The sequence below is a fragment of the Mesoplodon densirostris genome, chromosome 17 (assembly GCF_025265405.1).
Source record: "Mesoplodon densirostris isolate mMesDen1 chromosome 17, mMesDen1 primary haplotype, whole genome shotgun sequence".
Taxonomy (NCBI): Eukaryota; Metazoa; Chordata; class Mammalia; order Artiodactyla; family Ziphiidae; genus Mesoplodon; species Mesoplodon densirostris.
Genome location: NC_082677.1, coordinates 62,429,122 through 62,448,018, shown reverse-complemented (window position 1 = coordinate 62,448,018; position 18,897 = coordinate 62,429,122). Strand labels below are relative to the sequence as shown.

Here is an 18,897-nt window from a genome sequence, read left to right as displayed (position 1 = left end):
TTAGACCATTTTTAAAAACAAGTCAGGCACTTTTGTTGCACCATTTCTTTGCCCTTGTTGCACACTCTGCTTGCAATGCACAAGCTGGCCTGAGTGCCTGGTCAATTTCCTTTCATATTTCAAGACCCAGTTCAAATATCACCTCCCTTGAAAAGCCTGCTTTGCCTTCATCTAGGTAACATTAATCACTCCCACCTGTTTTGCTCTAGCATTTTCAACAGATGTAGCTGGATTTTAGCAGGATTAACGTGATGCTGTAGTTAACTATTTATGTGTCTCTCTCCCCTAGACTGAGAGCTTGGTGTACAGGTGCCATGTCTTATTCATATTTTTATTCATATTGCCTTGCTTGGTAGAACTCCACTCTAGATATTTATCAAATAATGTTGAATAAAAAATGTTTTATATAATTCATGGTGTTTATAACATCTTTTATAAGAAATATAAACTTTAAAGAATTTCTAAAATACATTAAAAGTTGTTCTTATAGCTTATATCACTTTCAGCCCCGAATTCTGTGCACTGAAACTACAGTATGAGGCAAAAATCTCCTTGAACCTATGTTGACTGTGGCACAGAATGCATGAGATTGTTCTACATTTTTAAAAAAGAACAATTATATGCTCTAAAGAAGAGCCATTTAATTTCATATAATCATTATGCATTCTTTAGTTAAGAATAACTTCTTATATTTTCATTTAAGTATGACTTAATACACGTCTTGAGAATATTCAGTAATATGGAATTTGTAAATAAATATTTACTTTTTTTAAAACTTTATTCTATAAATTTATTTATTTATTTATTTATTTATGGCTGCCTTGGGTCTCCGTTGCTGCGTGCAGGCTTTCTCTAGTTGCGGTGAACAGGGGCTGCTCTTTGTTGCAGTGCACGGGCTTCTCATTGCAGCGGCTTCTCTAGTACTTGGGCTCCTAATTAGACTTTTATGATTATTAATACTCTTTAAACAGATTAATAATAAAATAATTCAGAATTATATTTTCTCTCATATCACTACAGATTTTAAGTTCCTTTCTCACCTTTAAACTTGTTTTAAGAAGTACAGTCCTTAAACTTCTCAGGGGTGAGCAATTTGTAGTTCCGATTTATCACCAAGTTGCATTACATTACATATTTTACACACATTACTTTTATCCTGACATCCAAGAAAGGAGGCACCTCGTAACTAATAAGACCAAGATCCAGAAATCTTAAGCAACTTGCCAAAGGGGATGTAGAGCAGGTTTATTTAAAATTTAACCTTGTTGAAAGCCAGACGTAAATGGCATATGGACAGAGAAACACAGGGAAAGAACATTAATAAAAGCGAAATCCAGAAAAGTGAAACATGAGATGACTCCACAGATAAGATGTAATAATAAAACTTTCATGTTACATGAAATAAAGGTGGGCTGCTCTGAACGTCGGTGGGTCAAAGCAATGAGGGGAAAGTGACTGTTTACGATAATTACATTTTCCATCAGGTGAAATCAAAATAGCTGTTTGGGAACTAGATTTTCCTGACTGTTTTAAGTCCATTAAAGGGGACCCTGCACGATAGAGTGGGATGCTTTCTCCAGGGCATCTCCATAATTAGCTCAGTAGTGAGCTCAACCCAAACGGTTCCTATAAGGACTTCACTGCAGACTGCTGATCAGGCTGAGTATAGTGTTGTATAAGTAATTCTACAAACATTCAAAGTGATGTAGCCCACCAGGTTTCAGTCTTATAATTCAGAAGAACATCTTATCTAAGCTGAAAGGTTAAGGGGCCTGTGTGCAACATTTTATAAATGTTATTTTTTGATCAAAAACCAAAATAAAAAGTGAGTTCATAGTTATTGCTGTGGGTGGGATGTGGAGACCAGTTATTCTATGTCTGTGATTGACAGCCGACCTATTTTCTCTGGCACTCCTCTGGGTGGGCCGCATAGCCTACCCATTAAAAACGTGGGCTTTGCTTCTGACAAACCTGGCCTGGGACCCTGGCTCCACCACTTCAGGGCAGTATGACCTGGAGCTCTCTGAGGCTCACTTTCCTGCTCTGTAAAATGGGGACAATAATTTCACCTGTTTCTTAGGACTGTTTTGATGATTAAATAAAATAATGCAGAAGAACTTGCTGTTGTTAATATAGGTTAATATAGGTAATTCATGTTATTGACATCCTCTTCTGAAGCTTACAGGCCCCTTGGGAGGTTTTGCTTGAGCAGATGTGAACATGGCATTGGCAGAGGACATACCTCAGGGTAGTGTTATTTTCTTGGAAAAACACCTGGTTTTAGCACAAGAACCTGTGAATGCTGGAGGCCATAGATTTCTACACAACTAACAAGTGGCTGAGTTGGGGCTTTACTTTAGGTCTTTCTAGAAACAGATTTCTTGATCTTTTCCTCTATCATGCTCCCCACCTCTTTTAAATATTTTCACCATTTTCCACAATGAATCATCCCTAAATGGGCTTTAACTAATTATAAGTTTAGAAAGAATTCTGCAAGGTTTTTTTGTTTTTGTTTTTTTGGCGTAATTTTAACCCAGTTATCACAAAATGAAAATTCTTTTAGGTGTCTCATATCTACCAGATGGACAAGAGGAAGAATGATGTCTGCAAACATTTGATCGTCTGAACACCTATTTGATTTTTTTTAATTAAAAAAAATCCTTATGGTTTTAGTTTTAAGAAACTAAATTATACAAATGTTAGCAAAATATTTACATTTGGTATGTGCATTTAACCAGCAATTTCCCAGCTCCCAAAATATTTATTTTCAATATGCTGCTCGCTTTTTATGGCCTATCCACTCTATTTGAAATCTGTTCAATTTATACAGCCAGTAAATTACTTTTCCATAATTGCAGTAATTACAGTACTCTTCATATGCTCCTACTTATTTCTCAGAAATCTACTATAGGAAAACATTGGTGATGAAGTCCAGGTACATTATGAGAGTTTAGGAAACAATAAAAATGTTTCCCCAACATTAAAAAATATTATTTGAGAATAAATCTGCTCAATAGCTGATTAGTCCTCATTGAAAGTATCAAGATTATAAAGGACAGGGAAAGTTGAGAAGCTGTCACACACTGGGAGAGAATGAGAAGAGAAGACATCTAAATGCATGTGGGACTCTGAATTAGATCCTGAAACACGAAAAAGGTAAACTAGTAGAATTAGAATGAGATCTGTAGTTTAGTTAATAATAGTATATCTCTATATAGTATATCAATATACTATAAATAGTATAGTATAAGTAGTATAGTATAAATATATAGTATATCAATATATCTATAATTATTTATCGATGTTAACCTCCTGGTTTTGACTGTTGTACTATATGGTTATGTATGTATGTTGTTAACATTAGGATAAAATGAATAAGGGTATATGTGAACTATACTATTTTTGCAACTTTTCTGTAAGTCAAAAATTATTTCAAAATAAATGTTAAAAAATAATTCGATTTCAAGCAGATCAAAATTGGAGAATAACCATTTGTAAAGCCATTTCTTTATCATAGTCTCTGGTATACAAAACCCACTTGTCAAGCTTAATGCATATACACATATTACATACCCCTGGTATGTAAGATCCTCTAATTTGGAATTTTATTCATTCAACTAAAGGCTTAGCTAAAAATGTCTCTTTAAATGATCAACCAAAAGAGCTTGTATGTTCAGGAGAATGTTAAGATACTTAAATGAAATAAAGAAACACTCTAAGCAAAAATGACATGCTAAGTATGGCTCATTTCTTAAAGTATAAAAATATCAGATATAATATTACCTGACAGCCAATAAGTAGTCAATAAAAAGTCAAGCCTAAATCTTAAATAAGTTCCCGAATGCCTTCTAGAAGGCGATAATATAATGCTGATGTCCTTCTTTTCTCAATTAGTATAGATTACTGCAACATTCCTGTATAAATGGACACAGTTAATCAGGAACGATCACGGGCGCGTTCCTAAACCAGCATAGCATCGCTCATGTTTCTCTGCCACATTAAGAAGTTTCAGATAAAATAATTTGATTTTTATCTTATAATCAATTCGTCAAATGATCCTTAAACTTTATGACTTTGCATTTCCAAGCTGTTAATGTCTGAGTCTTAAAAAATGCCCGGATGTAGCTTTAAATTCAACTTTTCTTGTCTTACACATTGAAGGTTAATTTAACAAGCTTGTGATGAACACTAGCAATCCGATGCCCAGTGATCACTGATGAAATGTATAGGTATCGATGGATGGCACAGCAGAATTAAAGTGATTTTTAAAAAATACCCGAGGCACTCAGGAGAAGTGGAATTTAATATCTACCAATTCCACATGGAAATTAAATGCATCCTGAAATCAGCTTCTCCAAATCAAATTCAAAGGAAAACATAATAACTATTCAACACAATTCATCGTCAGTTTTTTTTTTTTTTAATGTTGTATGGCCACTATTAAACTATTTGAAATGTTGACCTCAAAACCCAGGAATCCTATGTGGGTTAAGAAAAATAAAGTGGAAATCCTCCCAAAGAGACTGGAAGCCTGCATGCAGCCATGGGCTCAACCTTTGATCAGAGCCACATGCTGCAACCTCCAATTATTGTTCTCAGACGCGACCTTTACTCTCACTTTATTCTGGCGGCTTTCCAAAGAGGGACAGGTGGTTTTAGGGCATTTTCTTGGGTTACAAATCAAATAATATTTCATGGTTTTCACCTTTAATGGGCTAAGCAGAAGGCATTTGACAAAAGTCATTATAGAGGTTTGGAGAAATAATTTACACTCTAGGGCATTCTTAAATCAGTAACTTGGCAATATGAGATTCAAAAAAAAAAATCTCACTGCTCCTTCAATGTTGCATTGCAAAAGCTGCATTGTGTGTGTTTGTCTTGCTCCTGGGGGGACTCCATGTTCAGAAACTAACGAATAGATTACATTGGTCCTTACAAGTTGAGTTTTGGTGACAGCTGTGTCATATGGTATGCAATGAAGGGGCTGCTTTCTAATACATGGCATTCTTGCCAGCGATGGAAATGAATGCCCTAGAGGCAAGTTTTTGTTTTTATAAAATTAACAAATTCCATGCCTCAATATGAAATTCAGAACTTGGCATTGGCCAGAAATGAACAAAGTAACCCTAGATTTCATGCATTGAGGATGGCAAAAGTCAAAGCCAATAGAAAATACTTTCCTCTTGGATTGACTGCAATGATAAAATCTCAATATATATGATAAATATGACCATCAAGGGGTTCCTGAATTGTGAGAAAATATATCTTGGGGAGCAATCAAGGCATGTTTCCATTGACTCATCCCGCTAAGCATTCACATATTTACACAGTTGACATTCTAACTACACTTGATTAAAGAGGTTGGGGAGTACAGATAAAGGCTCATTCTGAGAATTCATATTGATGAGCAGGCGGTTAAATGTTTAACATTTAGGGGTAAAGATAGTATAATTTCACAGGGTGAGAACATGCAGGCACCTGTGTTGTACCCACAAGAAGGGATTCAGGACACAATCTGACAGAGTTGATTAGGGAATTTGGCTACAGAATCATTTGGAGTGGAAGCCCTCCAATGGTTCCTGGCACCCCTGTCTCCTGTTCTAGGAACATAAAACACTACTATTTTCAGCATCCAATTGGACATTCCTATTTTGGGGACCACTGTTTCTCAAGTCCAACAAGCACTAAATAGATGGAAGAAATCCATGTTTGCCATATCTTGAGCTAGCTTTTCTATTGGCTGACAGCACCATCCTTCTTTCACATGTTTATCTTAGATCTGATGTGTTTCTTTCTTTACCCTCTACATTTAGTTGTCTATATTTAGACATGAAGTCCTCTAAAGTTTTACTTTCGCCTCTATCATTAGTGCTGTCTTCTTTTCTCCTTCCATGCCATGCTTAGGTGACAGTCTCACTACCAGTGGTCTTATCCATCCTTTATTTGGATGCCAGATTATTGCTTAGATCCTGCCATCCTTTGGATAAAAATGCCCTGTGACCTGTCATTGCCTACAAGACAAAAGAAAGTCAAATATTTGGCCTGAATTTCAAAGCTTCAACGATCCAGTCCTGACCAATCCTACCTTCCAGTACACACCAGCAAGCATGCCTATTTCAGCTTGCCTGGTTTCCTCACAAGCACTTAAGCACATCATGCTTATTCTTACCTTTGCACCACTGTTTTTTCATCTTAGTGTCACCAAGTGCTTATTCACCTGAGCAAGAGCAAGGTCCTCTCTCCTGGGATGGATTCTGCCTCCCAGGAGCTAAGGCAAACCCAGAAACAGGCATAAGAAGAAGCTTTCATGATGAGGTGCACTTTCTCTAATCTTGTCCCTTCAATTCTTCCTGATTAACTATCCTCTTACCATTTTTCCTTTGGTTTTCAGCCTGCCCTTGTTACCTCTTTTGTATGCATGATTCTAGTATCCTGATCTTCCGCTGTCTCCTTGCCTACTCTGCTGCTTTCTATTCCCTACTTTCTATTTTCTGCTCATACCTTCATAGGTTATTTACCTGAACAGAAACCCACATGGCTTCTCCTTCAGTGCTACCTTTGTGGACATGTCTTATCCTTCAGGTGTATGTATATATATTATCTAGTTTAATCCTCACAAAGCTAAGAGGTGGGTTGTATTATCTCCAGTTTATTGATGAGAAAACACCTGAGATTTATGAAGGTTAAATAATGTTCGCCAAGTCACACACAATAATACATGGTGGAGTCAGGATTCAAACTCATGCAGTGATTCAAGGACTATTGCTTGCAATTACGTGGTCTTCACTTAAACTCCCACTTTGAAAGCACACTTTTCATCTCTTTGGAAAATTATAATTTCTCAGGATTGGGTAGTAGAGTTTTTATTTCCTTTGTGTCCACCATATGCCCAGTCTTGATCTAAGCACAAAAAAGGCATCAATAAACACCTTTTTGAAGAGAACTGGACATATTCAGATGCTGAGCCACGTGATGGAAATTATAGGTGTTTTAATGGTCTAAACCTGCACTGTCCAATAGAGTAAGCACTAACCACTTAGAGTGATTAAAATAAATTAAAATAATGAAACGAGACATATTAGTCACATTTTAAGTGCTCAAAAGCTACATGTGACTAAATTTAAATTAATCAAAATAAAATAAAATAAAAATTCAGTTGATCAGTCTCATTAGACATACTTAAAGTACTCAATAGTTACATGTGGCTAGTGATACTATGCTGGACAGCTCAGACCTAGATTATTTCCACTGATGCAAAAAATCCTGTTGGACAGTGCTGGCAAGAGTAAATACTCAATTTCTCCCAATATACCCATCAATCCATATAGCCAGAGACTAAGAGTTACTTCCTAAACACTCAGTAAAACCTGGGCTCTGAAGCCAAATCCTGGTATTGCATGTTGTATGACCTTGGACAGGTCACTTATCTGTACAATAGAAATCATAATATTGACCACTTAATAGGGTTGTGGTAAGGATGAAAAGTGTAAAAAGATTACAATATTGCCTGATAGAAAGTAAATGTCCAATACATGTTAGCTATTGTTGTACGCATGTCATGTTCTCCAACTGGAACCCAGAACCATCCAAAAAGGGGAATAAAGTTTCTTACAACTCTCTCATGGTTTTAGAATTTGGATACTATAACTGCAGGTAAATAGCAAGACACACTTGAAAATTCATTCTCTCATGGACAACCTTGAGGAGTATAGATTTGGATCTTCAACCAATAAATGGTAGTATTAGGCATATATTAAATCGGGTCACCATGAACTTGCCAAATGTTTTATATTCAGACACAGCAATTCAACAGAAAATACTACAAGGCTGATGAATGAAGGGATGTATGAATATATATTTCACTTTGTGGAGTTACCTTCTAGAAGTCAGCTCCTAGCATGATCCACACCTTCAAAGTGCACTGTATATTGGTATTTGTAGAATTATTCCTGCCTAACACTCTTATAACTATCGGTGATTGCAGTTTTCCCATCTGGTTGGGTGTTGCACATGGATTTTGGACTATGGAATACATTGCTATGACTATGTTAACACAGAAGAATTTGGAGCACTGAACTATGTTAAAGATAAAGAACTAATCTTAAAGAAGTCTAGGACGTTGAATTTAGAAAATCAGGAGACCTATCCGTAAGTAATAAGATCAAGGGCTCCAAACTGCCCTCACCAGCTGATTGTCATGGATTCTGAGAATACTCTCCTTCTTGAAGTCAACAAACTCTTTTGCATAAGAATGGTTCTGCTTCCTCTGGGAGACCTGACTTTTTCAAGCTGGTATGAAGCTACGGGAGAGAGATGTAGGGCCGAGGTAAGACAGGAATCACTTTCTGATTCAGTCAATCTCAAAACCACATCAGCTCCGGCAACCGAAGAGTACTTCCAAAACTCTCTCACATCTACTAGCTTATTTATTCCATCTGATATTATTTTTAGGCCTCTCATTAAATCAGTTAATTTCCTGAGCATTGATATTTTAGTGGTGAATATTGACCCTTTTTTTTGACATTTAATTATCAGTGTTATCTTTCTAGAAGATCCCTGCACCTTAAAGAATAAAAATGTGATACTTATAACTCTTCTTGGGGTAATGTCATATATTCAATGACTTATTTTTCATTTCTCTTTCTAATTTTCACTTCTTCAGAGGTTATAATAAAGGTAATTCTTAATGTAGCAAATTATTTAAATCCATGCAAAGAAAAAAATCGAGGACATATCTTTTTTTTATGTGGGATTTATATGTAAGCTGTTATTTGAAGGACAAGGCATATTTTATGCTCTATTTTAATTTAAATTCTCTCCTGGCTATCTTCCCAAACATCTGTAGACACAATATTTTTAAGTGACTTACAAGTTTACAGTTTTCACAGACCATGAAAGTTCTCAAAAGTTTAAATGACTCCCAAGGATATTTATACCCATTTCCCTTTTAGAGTAACCAATGAAAACCTGTTTTTAACCATCAGAATAATTCACAGGCCCGTCTCTTCTAATCTGGCTTCTCCCCTGGTTCCTTGGAGGTTGCTCATAATAAACAATCCACAAAAAAAAAGAAGATGAAAAGAATAAGATTCAAAAAGACTTTTTTAGTGTTAAAGAAACAGCCTGAGGAAAATCAAAACTAATTTCAAAAGTGACTCAAACATTAAGACATGATCAGCAGTTCTACTCTTGAGATAATCATGAATTAAAGGAACTTTTAGAGCAACTGGAGGATCTATTGATTCTTCTATCTAATATACTTCTGTTTAAGATTTAATGACATCTATGTTAATGTAAATGTTATGTTTTTGAGAAATGAAGTCCAAGTACCCTCATTTAACACTACTGTTATTAAGATGTTTTAATAAAGTACAGCAACATTATACAAGGATTTATTATTTGGGTTAAAATAAAGATTTTCATCTTAGCTACTAATCAGGACTTTTACAGTGATCTAAATACTTCAGGAGGTAACTTCCCCCACTCCTTTATTCTATTAAATAGGTCACCACGTGAAGGACTTTTAGGTCGCAGTGGCCTTGGGACTTGTTATAAGTTTGCTATTTGTAAACAGTCATGTGTTTTAGTGTTTTCTTTACCAATCCACTAACTTCACCCTATCTATATTTCTTACTTTCTAGCTTCTACAGCACAACGCTTTCTTCTACCTCATGTTTCTCTTATCTCCTGAAATCAGAATTGCTAAGCATGTCACCGGGCTATTGGTAGTGTCTGATTTTTGCCTGGGTTTCTGGGATCTATTTCACTTGGAATCTGTTGAATCCCATTCTAAAGAATCATCAAATATTTTCTCTTGGCATGCCAAAAGCCAGACATCTTGTGTTATAGCTTGAACTTGAAAACATGACAGTGAAAACTATCATGTTAGTAAAATCAGATGTTGATTATTAAATACAAGTACTTTTTGACATAATTATCAAATTAAACCATTTATCTATAGGAAACCCTGAAACTGAAGTGTAAATTAAAAGCAAAAGGTAAAATCCCAAATACAAAGGCAATTCTCTAGCCACTTTGAATAATTCTGATGTGCTCTGCTTTCTCCTGGTAAACGAAATCCTTCTGTAGCTGGTTCTCATAGAAATTGGAGAGCATGATAAGGCAGGAGAGGTATTTCAGTGAAATTCCCATTATAAATGGAACATTTTATATCCTAAAGAATTTTATACTTGCAAAAATAGGTATGCCATGTTACAGACCATTGGTTGGTGTCATATTATATTGCACCATGAATTCCAACTTGAAACTCTAATTTATAATATCATTTATAGTCATCAGTAAGTAGAAAATGGAATAACTATAATTATAAATTGTATAGAAGTTGGGTATGTGGGAAGGAAGAGATGGATGAACAGGAGTTGGCACTGGGGATCAAGGAAACACATACTGTATACCTTAGATGGACTGCTTGTTTATTACACCAAGTAATTTTAGGTTTGATGTGCTTTGCCTGCTTTAATCCATGGGAAAATCTGCTTGATTCAGAATGGAAATTCAAGTCCCATGAATCCCTTGAGTTGCTGATCAGTATTAGTAAGTGTTCAGAGGTCAGGAAGTGCCTCCCTCTGTGTTTGCTGAATCGCCCCATACATTATACCATCCTTAAGACTTTAACCTTATTGTGCCATAGAGGAATATTTTCACGTATGCAGAGTTCAGAAGTAAACCGCTTTCTAAACGTAGGAAATTGATAACAAATGCTGCTCGTGAAAGGCTGCTGGGTACCAGCCAACTGTTTTCTTTCTTTTTTATTTTTCTCAGTGAGTAGTTAGCACTGCTTATGCATTCTGCCAGCATTACAGAGAGAACACAGCATATGATAAATGTCCATGAGAAATGAGGAATATTGAATCAATGACTATAAAAGGAAGGCAAAAAGAGGTTTGAGAGGGGTTAGATTTCAACTGATAGAAAAGAAAGTGTTTCTGTTTTTTTTTTTTTTTTTAATCTTTCTTGGTGCTTCTAGGAATGCACAAGGGCAAAAGTAAGTTCTATAGCTAACAGTGAGATCAGATTCTACCATAATTGCTTTGGCTATTGTTCCTCAATTTAAGAGTTGAGTTTCTGGCCTGTATTATTGAATAGGCCCTTGTCTTCTATATACAAAGTAGAGATGAAGAAGCCTTGAGAGCTTGCTGCTAGCTACAGTTCTTGAAATAATTTTCTATGTTTAGGGTCTAGGGGTTTTTGAAACACGGCATTTCAGGATATATCAGCTACAGTCATATCACATTTACTACGGAATTCTTTATAACTAAAACATGTATCAGATTTATAGGATTTCATGCTTAAGGAAGTCTTTGAAAGAGGAGTATCTTATACAAATGCTTGAAATAGCTCCTTGTGTTTATTTTATATCCTTCTGAAATGCAACATCTCACAGTCCTGTACATTTTATAAAGAGAGAACCCAAGTTTACTTATAAGAATTGATACATGTTTATCTAGCAACATTTCCCCCAGATAGAAAGTTGTGAATTCACTAAATACCCTGAGGATAAAACAACTCTTACAGGTCCTAAGAAAGTCATCCGTGCCCCCAAATAGCCATTTATAATATGACACTAGTCCTTTGACTGACCTAACACAGCTTCCTTGCGGCTGGCTCTAATTTACAACTTGATAGCAGCTGTCACAATGAAAGAACCAGGCACATCATCTGATTTGTTTCTGCCATCCCTGCACTCATAGAGTCCGTTAACAACAGGGATATGCACTTTTTAAATGACTGAATTAGTCATACTTCCATTAAAAGAGGAGACTTACAAAGTAAAACAGAACAGCCTCCTACTTCATTCCTGTCCATTCCTCTGCCTACTTGTTTCCATTTATTCCATTCAAAGAACATATATTGAGCCCTGTTCTCAGCAGGCAGGGCCTTATCTTCTCTACTCCAATGCTTACACCAGAGCAAGATCCATGCTAGACACTCAGCAAACATGTGCTGTATTTATGAATAAACGAGAGAATGAATGAACAGCACCCACTGCATTGTCTCTTGGCCTGGCACAGATGTGGTACTTACCTTGGGTTTTCTGCTTGTGTTCTCGTGCCAGTTTTCTGTCTTGAGACTTTAGTAACTGGTTGGTTTGAAAGGAGGAAGAAAGCCCAGAAAGTTTGATATCACTGGTTTGTCTGATCTACGAGTGCCCAAGGCCTAAAGGCTTAAATTAAAAATACAGGCTGCTCTTCTATCTCTCCCTCATTAGAGGGTACCAATAGATCAGGAAACTCAACCTCTTCTGGACAAAAATGAACACACATTTTCCAAATCTTATCATTTCAAGTCAGTTGCAGTGGTGGTGGTGAGAGTTGATCATAAAACGTGTCAAAAATAAACCAAGTATTTAAGAACCGCTGATAGATCTCGCTAGACCTATTGAAATTGTCACGGGGACTTGTTAATACTTGGGGCCTATAATGTCAAACACTTTATCACAGTTGATTATAATTAATTTAACTACATCAAATTCCCTGAGGGCAAAAAAAATGTATGTGTCTAGCTTACTCAATATAATGAGTTGAATTAATATGTTAAGAGTACAAGCGTCTCACTAACTGGGATAACCTAAAAACCTAAGCTCCCATGTTGGGGAAAAACACGTTAAGGTCTCACTTTTACATGGAACTATAGAGATCATTTTGCCTTTTACTTACAGTAATAAGTATCCTACAGCATTTCAGTAATAAAAAATATTACAGAACAACACAGAATCCATCTTTAGTCTCACCAGCATTTGCTTCCTCATACTGAAAAACAATTTTTTTTCCTTTCTAATTCTCAGTCCATTCTATTCTCTAGTTATAGAAGGTACCAGATGTTCGGAGGAGACTTTCCCACATATCCTAGATTTTTAAGTAGAAGCAAGATTTATTATACCCATATAAATGTAACTTCAGCCTTAATTTTTGTGCTCACAAGCTAGGTGTAATCTGCAAGGTGGTCCCTTGTCCAATGGAACAATTCTTATCTGTGGAATGCTGGTATCAATGCGAAACACTCAAAAGAACCACAAGACTTTACCGAAACGACTGCCTTCTGCCCACAAACTGTTTTCCCTCTAGGAAATTTTAATTTAGGTAAACACTTTTCAAGAAAACCCTCCTGCATTTAGGCAACATTCAAAAGCCAGGCTGGAATAAGCTGAGTGTGAATATACAGCAACACCGGGGGTAAGTGCCTGAAAGAGACTGTCAATGCCTCAAATTCCATTTTTCTCCGACCGCATAGTTTCAGAGAGAGAGAACCTGCTAAAAGCCACTGTCGTGATCCTTCTGCTCTTGTGAGTTCAGGGGTTTGGATCCAGCAAGTGGGAGGTACAGGTTGAAGCTGAGCTGGGCTTTGTACTGGGGAATCCCACACGCTCCTAGGCAGTAGGGGAAAGCTCCCAACAGAGGTGAACCCAGGCTTTCAAGTACTCTACAACGGGGCTAGCAGCATCTTCAAAGCTGCCAGGAAATTAAAAAAAAAAAAAAAAAAAAAAGACTCTACGTAAAAAGGAAAGAGTTCTTCCTTTTTCTTACAATAGTTAATTAATAAGAATCTTTTGATCAGGGTCTCTGTGTTTTAACAGAGTTAAAGTTCCTAAAGGACTATGAAAATGTATCCCAAGTAGAACTCCTGATTTTTTTTTTCCCCCTAGGATTCAAAAAAAAAAAAAAAAAAAAACCAAAAACAAAAACCCACAGGACCTCAGAACTGAATGGAATACCACTGGAGTTTTTACTTGAACACTTAAAACATTTCATTTTATCAGTGGAGTGCCTTTCTTTTGACATGATGCAGACACCAACTGAATTCTAAATCGTTACAAATCACTTTCAATTAATTCATAATTGAAGATGATGAGAATGTGCCACCAGGTCAACCTTTGTTTTTATTGGTGGTTGCCTGCATGTCACTGTTAACATTTTAGATGACCATGTATTAAAAATGTATAAACTAGGACATTAACGTAGCAGACAGAGACAGCACGTGCAATTGGCAGCAGTAGGAGCAGGTGCTAATCAGAGAGAGGGCTAATATATATAATTTTTGTTGAATTACTGATTTGCTCACTGATCTTTTGCTGCTGCATTCATGAACACTCTCATCTTGGATGTATCTGTGTAGGAAATGTACTTGGCACATTTGACTAATTCATGTGATAAATTCATGACCTAACACTTCACATCCGGACAAGTATTAGTAAGAACATATTTTGCCCTATAAGTCTAGGTGGGTGGTCAATTCTCAATGCCATAGCAAAACCCAAAGAAAGAAAATTGGAAGAATTTTCTGAGAGATCTCTAGGACTAATAAAAATGAGATAGGGGAGCAAGATGTATGAAATATATTAAGATGGTAGGATTACCATGAGGTCCCTTCCATGAGGTCCCTTCCATGATACATACCATGAGGTACCATGAGGTGTATGGTACAACACCAGGTACTCCAACATAGGCTGGGTTCAAACTTTAGTTTTTAAATGAAATTTTCCAGACATTCAATTTCACATCAAACTGGCATCTAGGAAACCCAGTTGATTGAAGTATAAGGATTTGTTTCACATCAAATACCCAGCCAGGACTGAGAAAAAAAGCCAATTAAGAAGTCACTGTTGCTCTTACAAGTTAAAAAGCCCATATTCTCATTTTTAATCATGTCCTACTCTACTTAACAAAATCCACATGCCTTCTTTCATCAATAAATTGCAAGCTGACCAAAACAGTTTAACTGTGTTATGAATTATGGCAGTTTCAACCAAACCATATGAATAATCTTTATGATTCAAGAGTGATGATGTTATGAGGTTTTATCTGTTTTTCTAAATAGGTAAATCTTTTTAGATTTCTTGATGAGAGTTCTTTTTTGGGTAACCTTAAGTTTTTTTTATTTATAGTTTGCATTTAATTTACAGATTTGTTTTAACTTTACCACTCTCAATGATTTATAAAGTTGTTTTGGTTTAGGCTTTACATATGCAAGTGACAATATGATTATACCAATATAATACATTTGAATTACTATTTCCTTTTGAATTGAGTAGACTAATGAAGGATGAGAGTATTTTTTAATTAGCATTATTTAGGTAGCGTCTTTGCCAGAATTCATCTAAATTTATATTTTAGAAGATCAAGCTTACTTTTTTTAAAAAATTCATACTCCTCTCCAAAATCTTAGCAAAGAACAAAAATCGTAGCAAAGAATCATATCATTTTTGAGTTAGAAAGGTACCTTAATGATTAACTTTTAAAAAACTCCTTCATTTCTCAAATGAGGTAACCCAAGACCATACAAAAGGATTTTGTCCTCCCACTGAAGGGAGAGAGAAGAATACATCAATTTATTCTCTCTGTAATGATCTCTGAGATTTTGTTGGATGACTTCCATTTGGATCTACCCACTAAAATCTTTTTTCTAAAACTTCAAAACAGTTTTCTCTGGGCTTCCTAAGCATAATAGTGTGTCAGGTAATGGCTTTTGATGCCAAGGCTGAATGTGCATTTTTGCACGGTGGGCTAAGGTTTCTTTGTATTCCGATGCATCTTTTTCCTTTCCTACCCAAAGCTTAGATGTCAGAAGACTTTACTCAAGCCTTCTGGTTTAGAGGTTTGCATAAATGACTTAGTCCCTCTGAGGCTGATGAGTGCCACTGTTACTGGCACCACTCTGCCTGTCACTATGCAATCCCAGTAAAAGCAATTGAAAGTACTTTTATTTGAAGGCCATTTGACAGAGGGGGAGAAAACACATTTACTCTTTCAAGGTCTGTGTATTTTCCTGGGAGAAGCCTGCCTATGAAATTTGTCCTTTTATCCTTGGATAGCTATTTGGGAAATATCTTTTGGCAGTGCAGACTCATGAGTGGTTTCTGCCACTCCAGACCACAGTGGTGATTCACAGAACTTCCCTGTATCTCCCCACCTCCCTCCTTCCTCCCTTTTAAAGACAGGAAGGCTGTTTCATGCTGCTGTGCTGAAAACATTCTTCTCTAGAGACTGAGGAAGAAAATCTGCATATTTTAGCAAAAATGTTGAGTTATTTTCATCATAGATGTTTAAGGAAGGAATTGTTTACTAATATCTGTGACTATGTTGAGATACTACAAATAAGAAAGAGACAGTACTGTGGGCTTTTTCTTAAAACAAGATTCTTTTCTAACATGTCCCTTACTCACAGGAGCTCCCAGAAATTCAACAAGATTACTTTTATCTTCATCAGAGAGATCAGCTAATTCAGTACAGCTGGCTCGTACAATCTTTAACAGGACTGTCCTTCCCAATAGACCAGGAAGTCTTATTTTTCAGGTTTACAAAAAATAAAGAAAAATGCAAAATAATATTTATAATTTGCTAAACGCTGTGTGTGTGTGTGCGCACGCGTGTCTGTGTGTGTGTGTGTGTGCGCACGTGTGTGTGTGTGCGCGCGCCTGTGTTTGTTTTAATCCTCCTAGTCTCTACAAGTCATCACCAGTTTGGACCTGCCCATCAGGTACCGCGAACACCTGCTGTTCCCACACCCCCGTCCTTGGATCCGCTGAGCTGCTCCTTACCTATAAACAGATTCCACTCGGTGTCGAGATCAGCCTGATTTGCCAGGCAGCCCTTCATGACGTTAAGGCAGTAGTTGTTGCAGGGTCTCACCGTGGGGAGTCCCCGACAGTAAGGGCAGTACAGCATCTTCATGAGCGCACGGATGCAGCCTGGGGTCGGGCTCACCTGGAGATTGATTGACAAGAAAAAGAAAATCAGAAATAAGAAGGATGGAAGGAGACAAAAAGAAGTGACTCATTTCCTCCTTGAAAAAAAAGAAAAGGTGAAATGGCTCTGAGAAACCTCCAGCAGTAGGGCAGCGGGCTAAAGGAACCATCAGAATCTTAACACACTGTAGTACTTGATCTTAAAGTCGGTCAGTTCCTTGTCGATACTTCTGTTTGGCATAGTAGTAATCATTTTTCTTGAATTGTCCTTGTCAACATGTTGATATCTAAGTCATTGCAATTTAGCCCTAAAACCTAGACACTGTTTCAATGAAATAGAACATGCAATGAGATAATGCATGTGAAAGCAATTTCCAAAGTTAAAGGCCCCATAAAAATGAAGGTATTATTCAAGTTTAATGTGACACCTTTGGAAAATTTTCCAACTGGTTATTTGACCCTGTTTTTAAAGGAGGTTTGCAGAAACACTTCCTTTGTACATAACTTTTTAAAAAGGATCAATATCAACTTGTCTGGGATTTCTGAGATCCAGGCCTGCTTAGAAGCAATGGAACTGTCAAGGCACCCTCTTCAGGAATCTGAAGCTTTGCAGTTCTGGGAACTTTGGACGATGGATCCAATGTTGAATGTGAAGAGAAATGCTTGCAGTAATTCAGAGGAGCTACTAATCAACCGATAATCAAGTGTTATTTACCTTGAATACGATAAGCAGTGAATACTCCTAGGTTAATCAATTCTAAACCAATCAGGTCTTTTTTAGACTCATTGAAAATTCCAATTTGACTTTAAGAGGAAAGAATATTTAAAATGGTGTGGACCAAAATCAGAAAAAAATACAGAAAGCTCTTTTTCATGACTGGATATAAACATTAGTGAGGTATTTTTTTGGTTGACTCCATATAATGTTGATCTTTAAGTTAAGTAGCTACATGTTTCTGTTCTTGTGCTCTCCATCTGAAGACTAGCCTAAATTGTATCATTTGGATCTCCTGGAGAGCTAGAGTCTTATCGGACAGACCTGGGCCCCCAGGTGACAATATATGCCCAGAACATTCAGATATTGACAAAGCATAACACCAATGTAAAGGTGGGGCAGGAAAAGGTATTTCCATATAAATGGACACTTTCCACTACCATAGCTAATCTCCAGCATTTTATCCTTTACCTAGAAACCACATTTGAGGTTTCTAATGCAAGGCTTTGGTTTCTGTAACATTTTCTTAATTGCTGTATACTGTAAAAAATGAATGAATGAAACCCTCAACTAAATAGAGTTGGGAGACCAGAAGGGGGAGCTCTCAAGCCCTGCAAGGAGAGCAGAGCCCAATGGGAACAAGAAAGACTCCTCTTCTTCCCTGGCAAGGACTCATCCAATGAAAAGCCATGGACTCTGTTTATCACAGCCTTCCCAACTTTCTTTTCCCTCTAAAGAAGTGCTCTCTTTCCTTTGCTAAATTGCAATTCTCTGTTGATCCTGAATAAACCATCTTTGCTGGAGAAGTATTTGGCAGTCTATTTGTTTGAGGTCAAGAATACTGACAAAGTCCCCAGTTTATTATTTCAGAAAATGAAGCAATCTATCAATCTATCTGTCTGTCTGTCTATCTATCTATCTATCTATCTGGGCGCCGAAATCTCTGGTTGCCCTTTTGATGTTTTTCTTTTTTTGCATTTTCTTTCCAAAATTTTATGAAAATTTTCAAACATACAGAAAAACTGGAAGATTTTTATAGTGAACACCCATATCCCCACTCCTAGATTCTACATTTAACGTTTTCTTACACTGATTTTTCACACATTTGTCTATCCTTCTCACCCATCCATTAATCCACCTTATTTGTAATGCATTTCAAGATAACATATTAACCTTTTGATTTTTATTTTTCCTGGTAATTTAATGTTGGCTTTAATAAAACTGAATTAACCCGATCAACAATAGAAAGTTAGCACATTAAGTAGTCCAAATCAAATAAAGTAAAATGTAACTAGCCTTTCTTTTGTTTTTAATTTAAAAAAAATTACTTATTTATTTATTTTTGCCTGCGTTGGGTCTTCATTGCTGTGCGCGGGCTTTCTCCAGTTGCGTTGAGCGGGGGCTACTCTTCATTGCGGTGCGCAGGCTTCTCATTGCGGTGGCTTCTCTTTGTTGCAGAGCACGGGCTCTAGGCATGTGG

At 36.6% G+C, this 18,897-nt stretch overlaps 1 protein-coding gene across 1 annotated transcript in view; it reads right to left on the bottom strand.

The window, feature by feature from the left end:
• The window catches only part of GPC6 (glypican 6), a 1,080,358-nt gene that overhangs the window by 334,030 nt on the left and 727,431 nt on the right, over positions 1-18,897 (bottom strand). Inside the window, exon 4 of the mRNA XM_060080058.1 lies at positions 16,556-16,721. Within this exon, the coding sequence (XP_059936041.1) occupies positions 16,556-16,721 (166 nt within the window). The remainder of the gene's footprint in view (positions 1-16,555; positions 16,722-18,897) is intronic.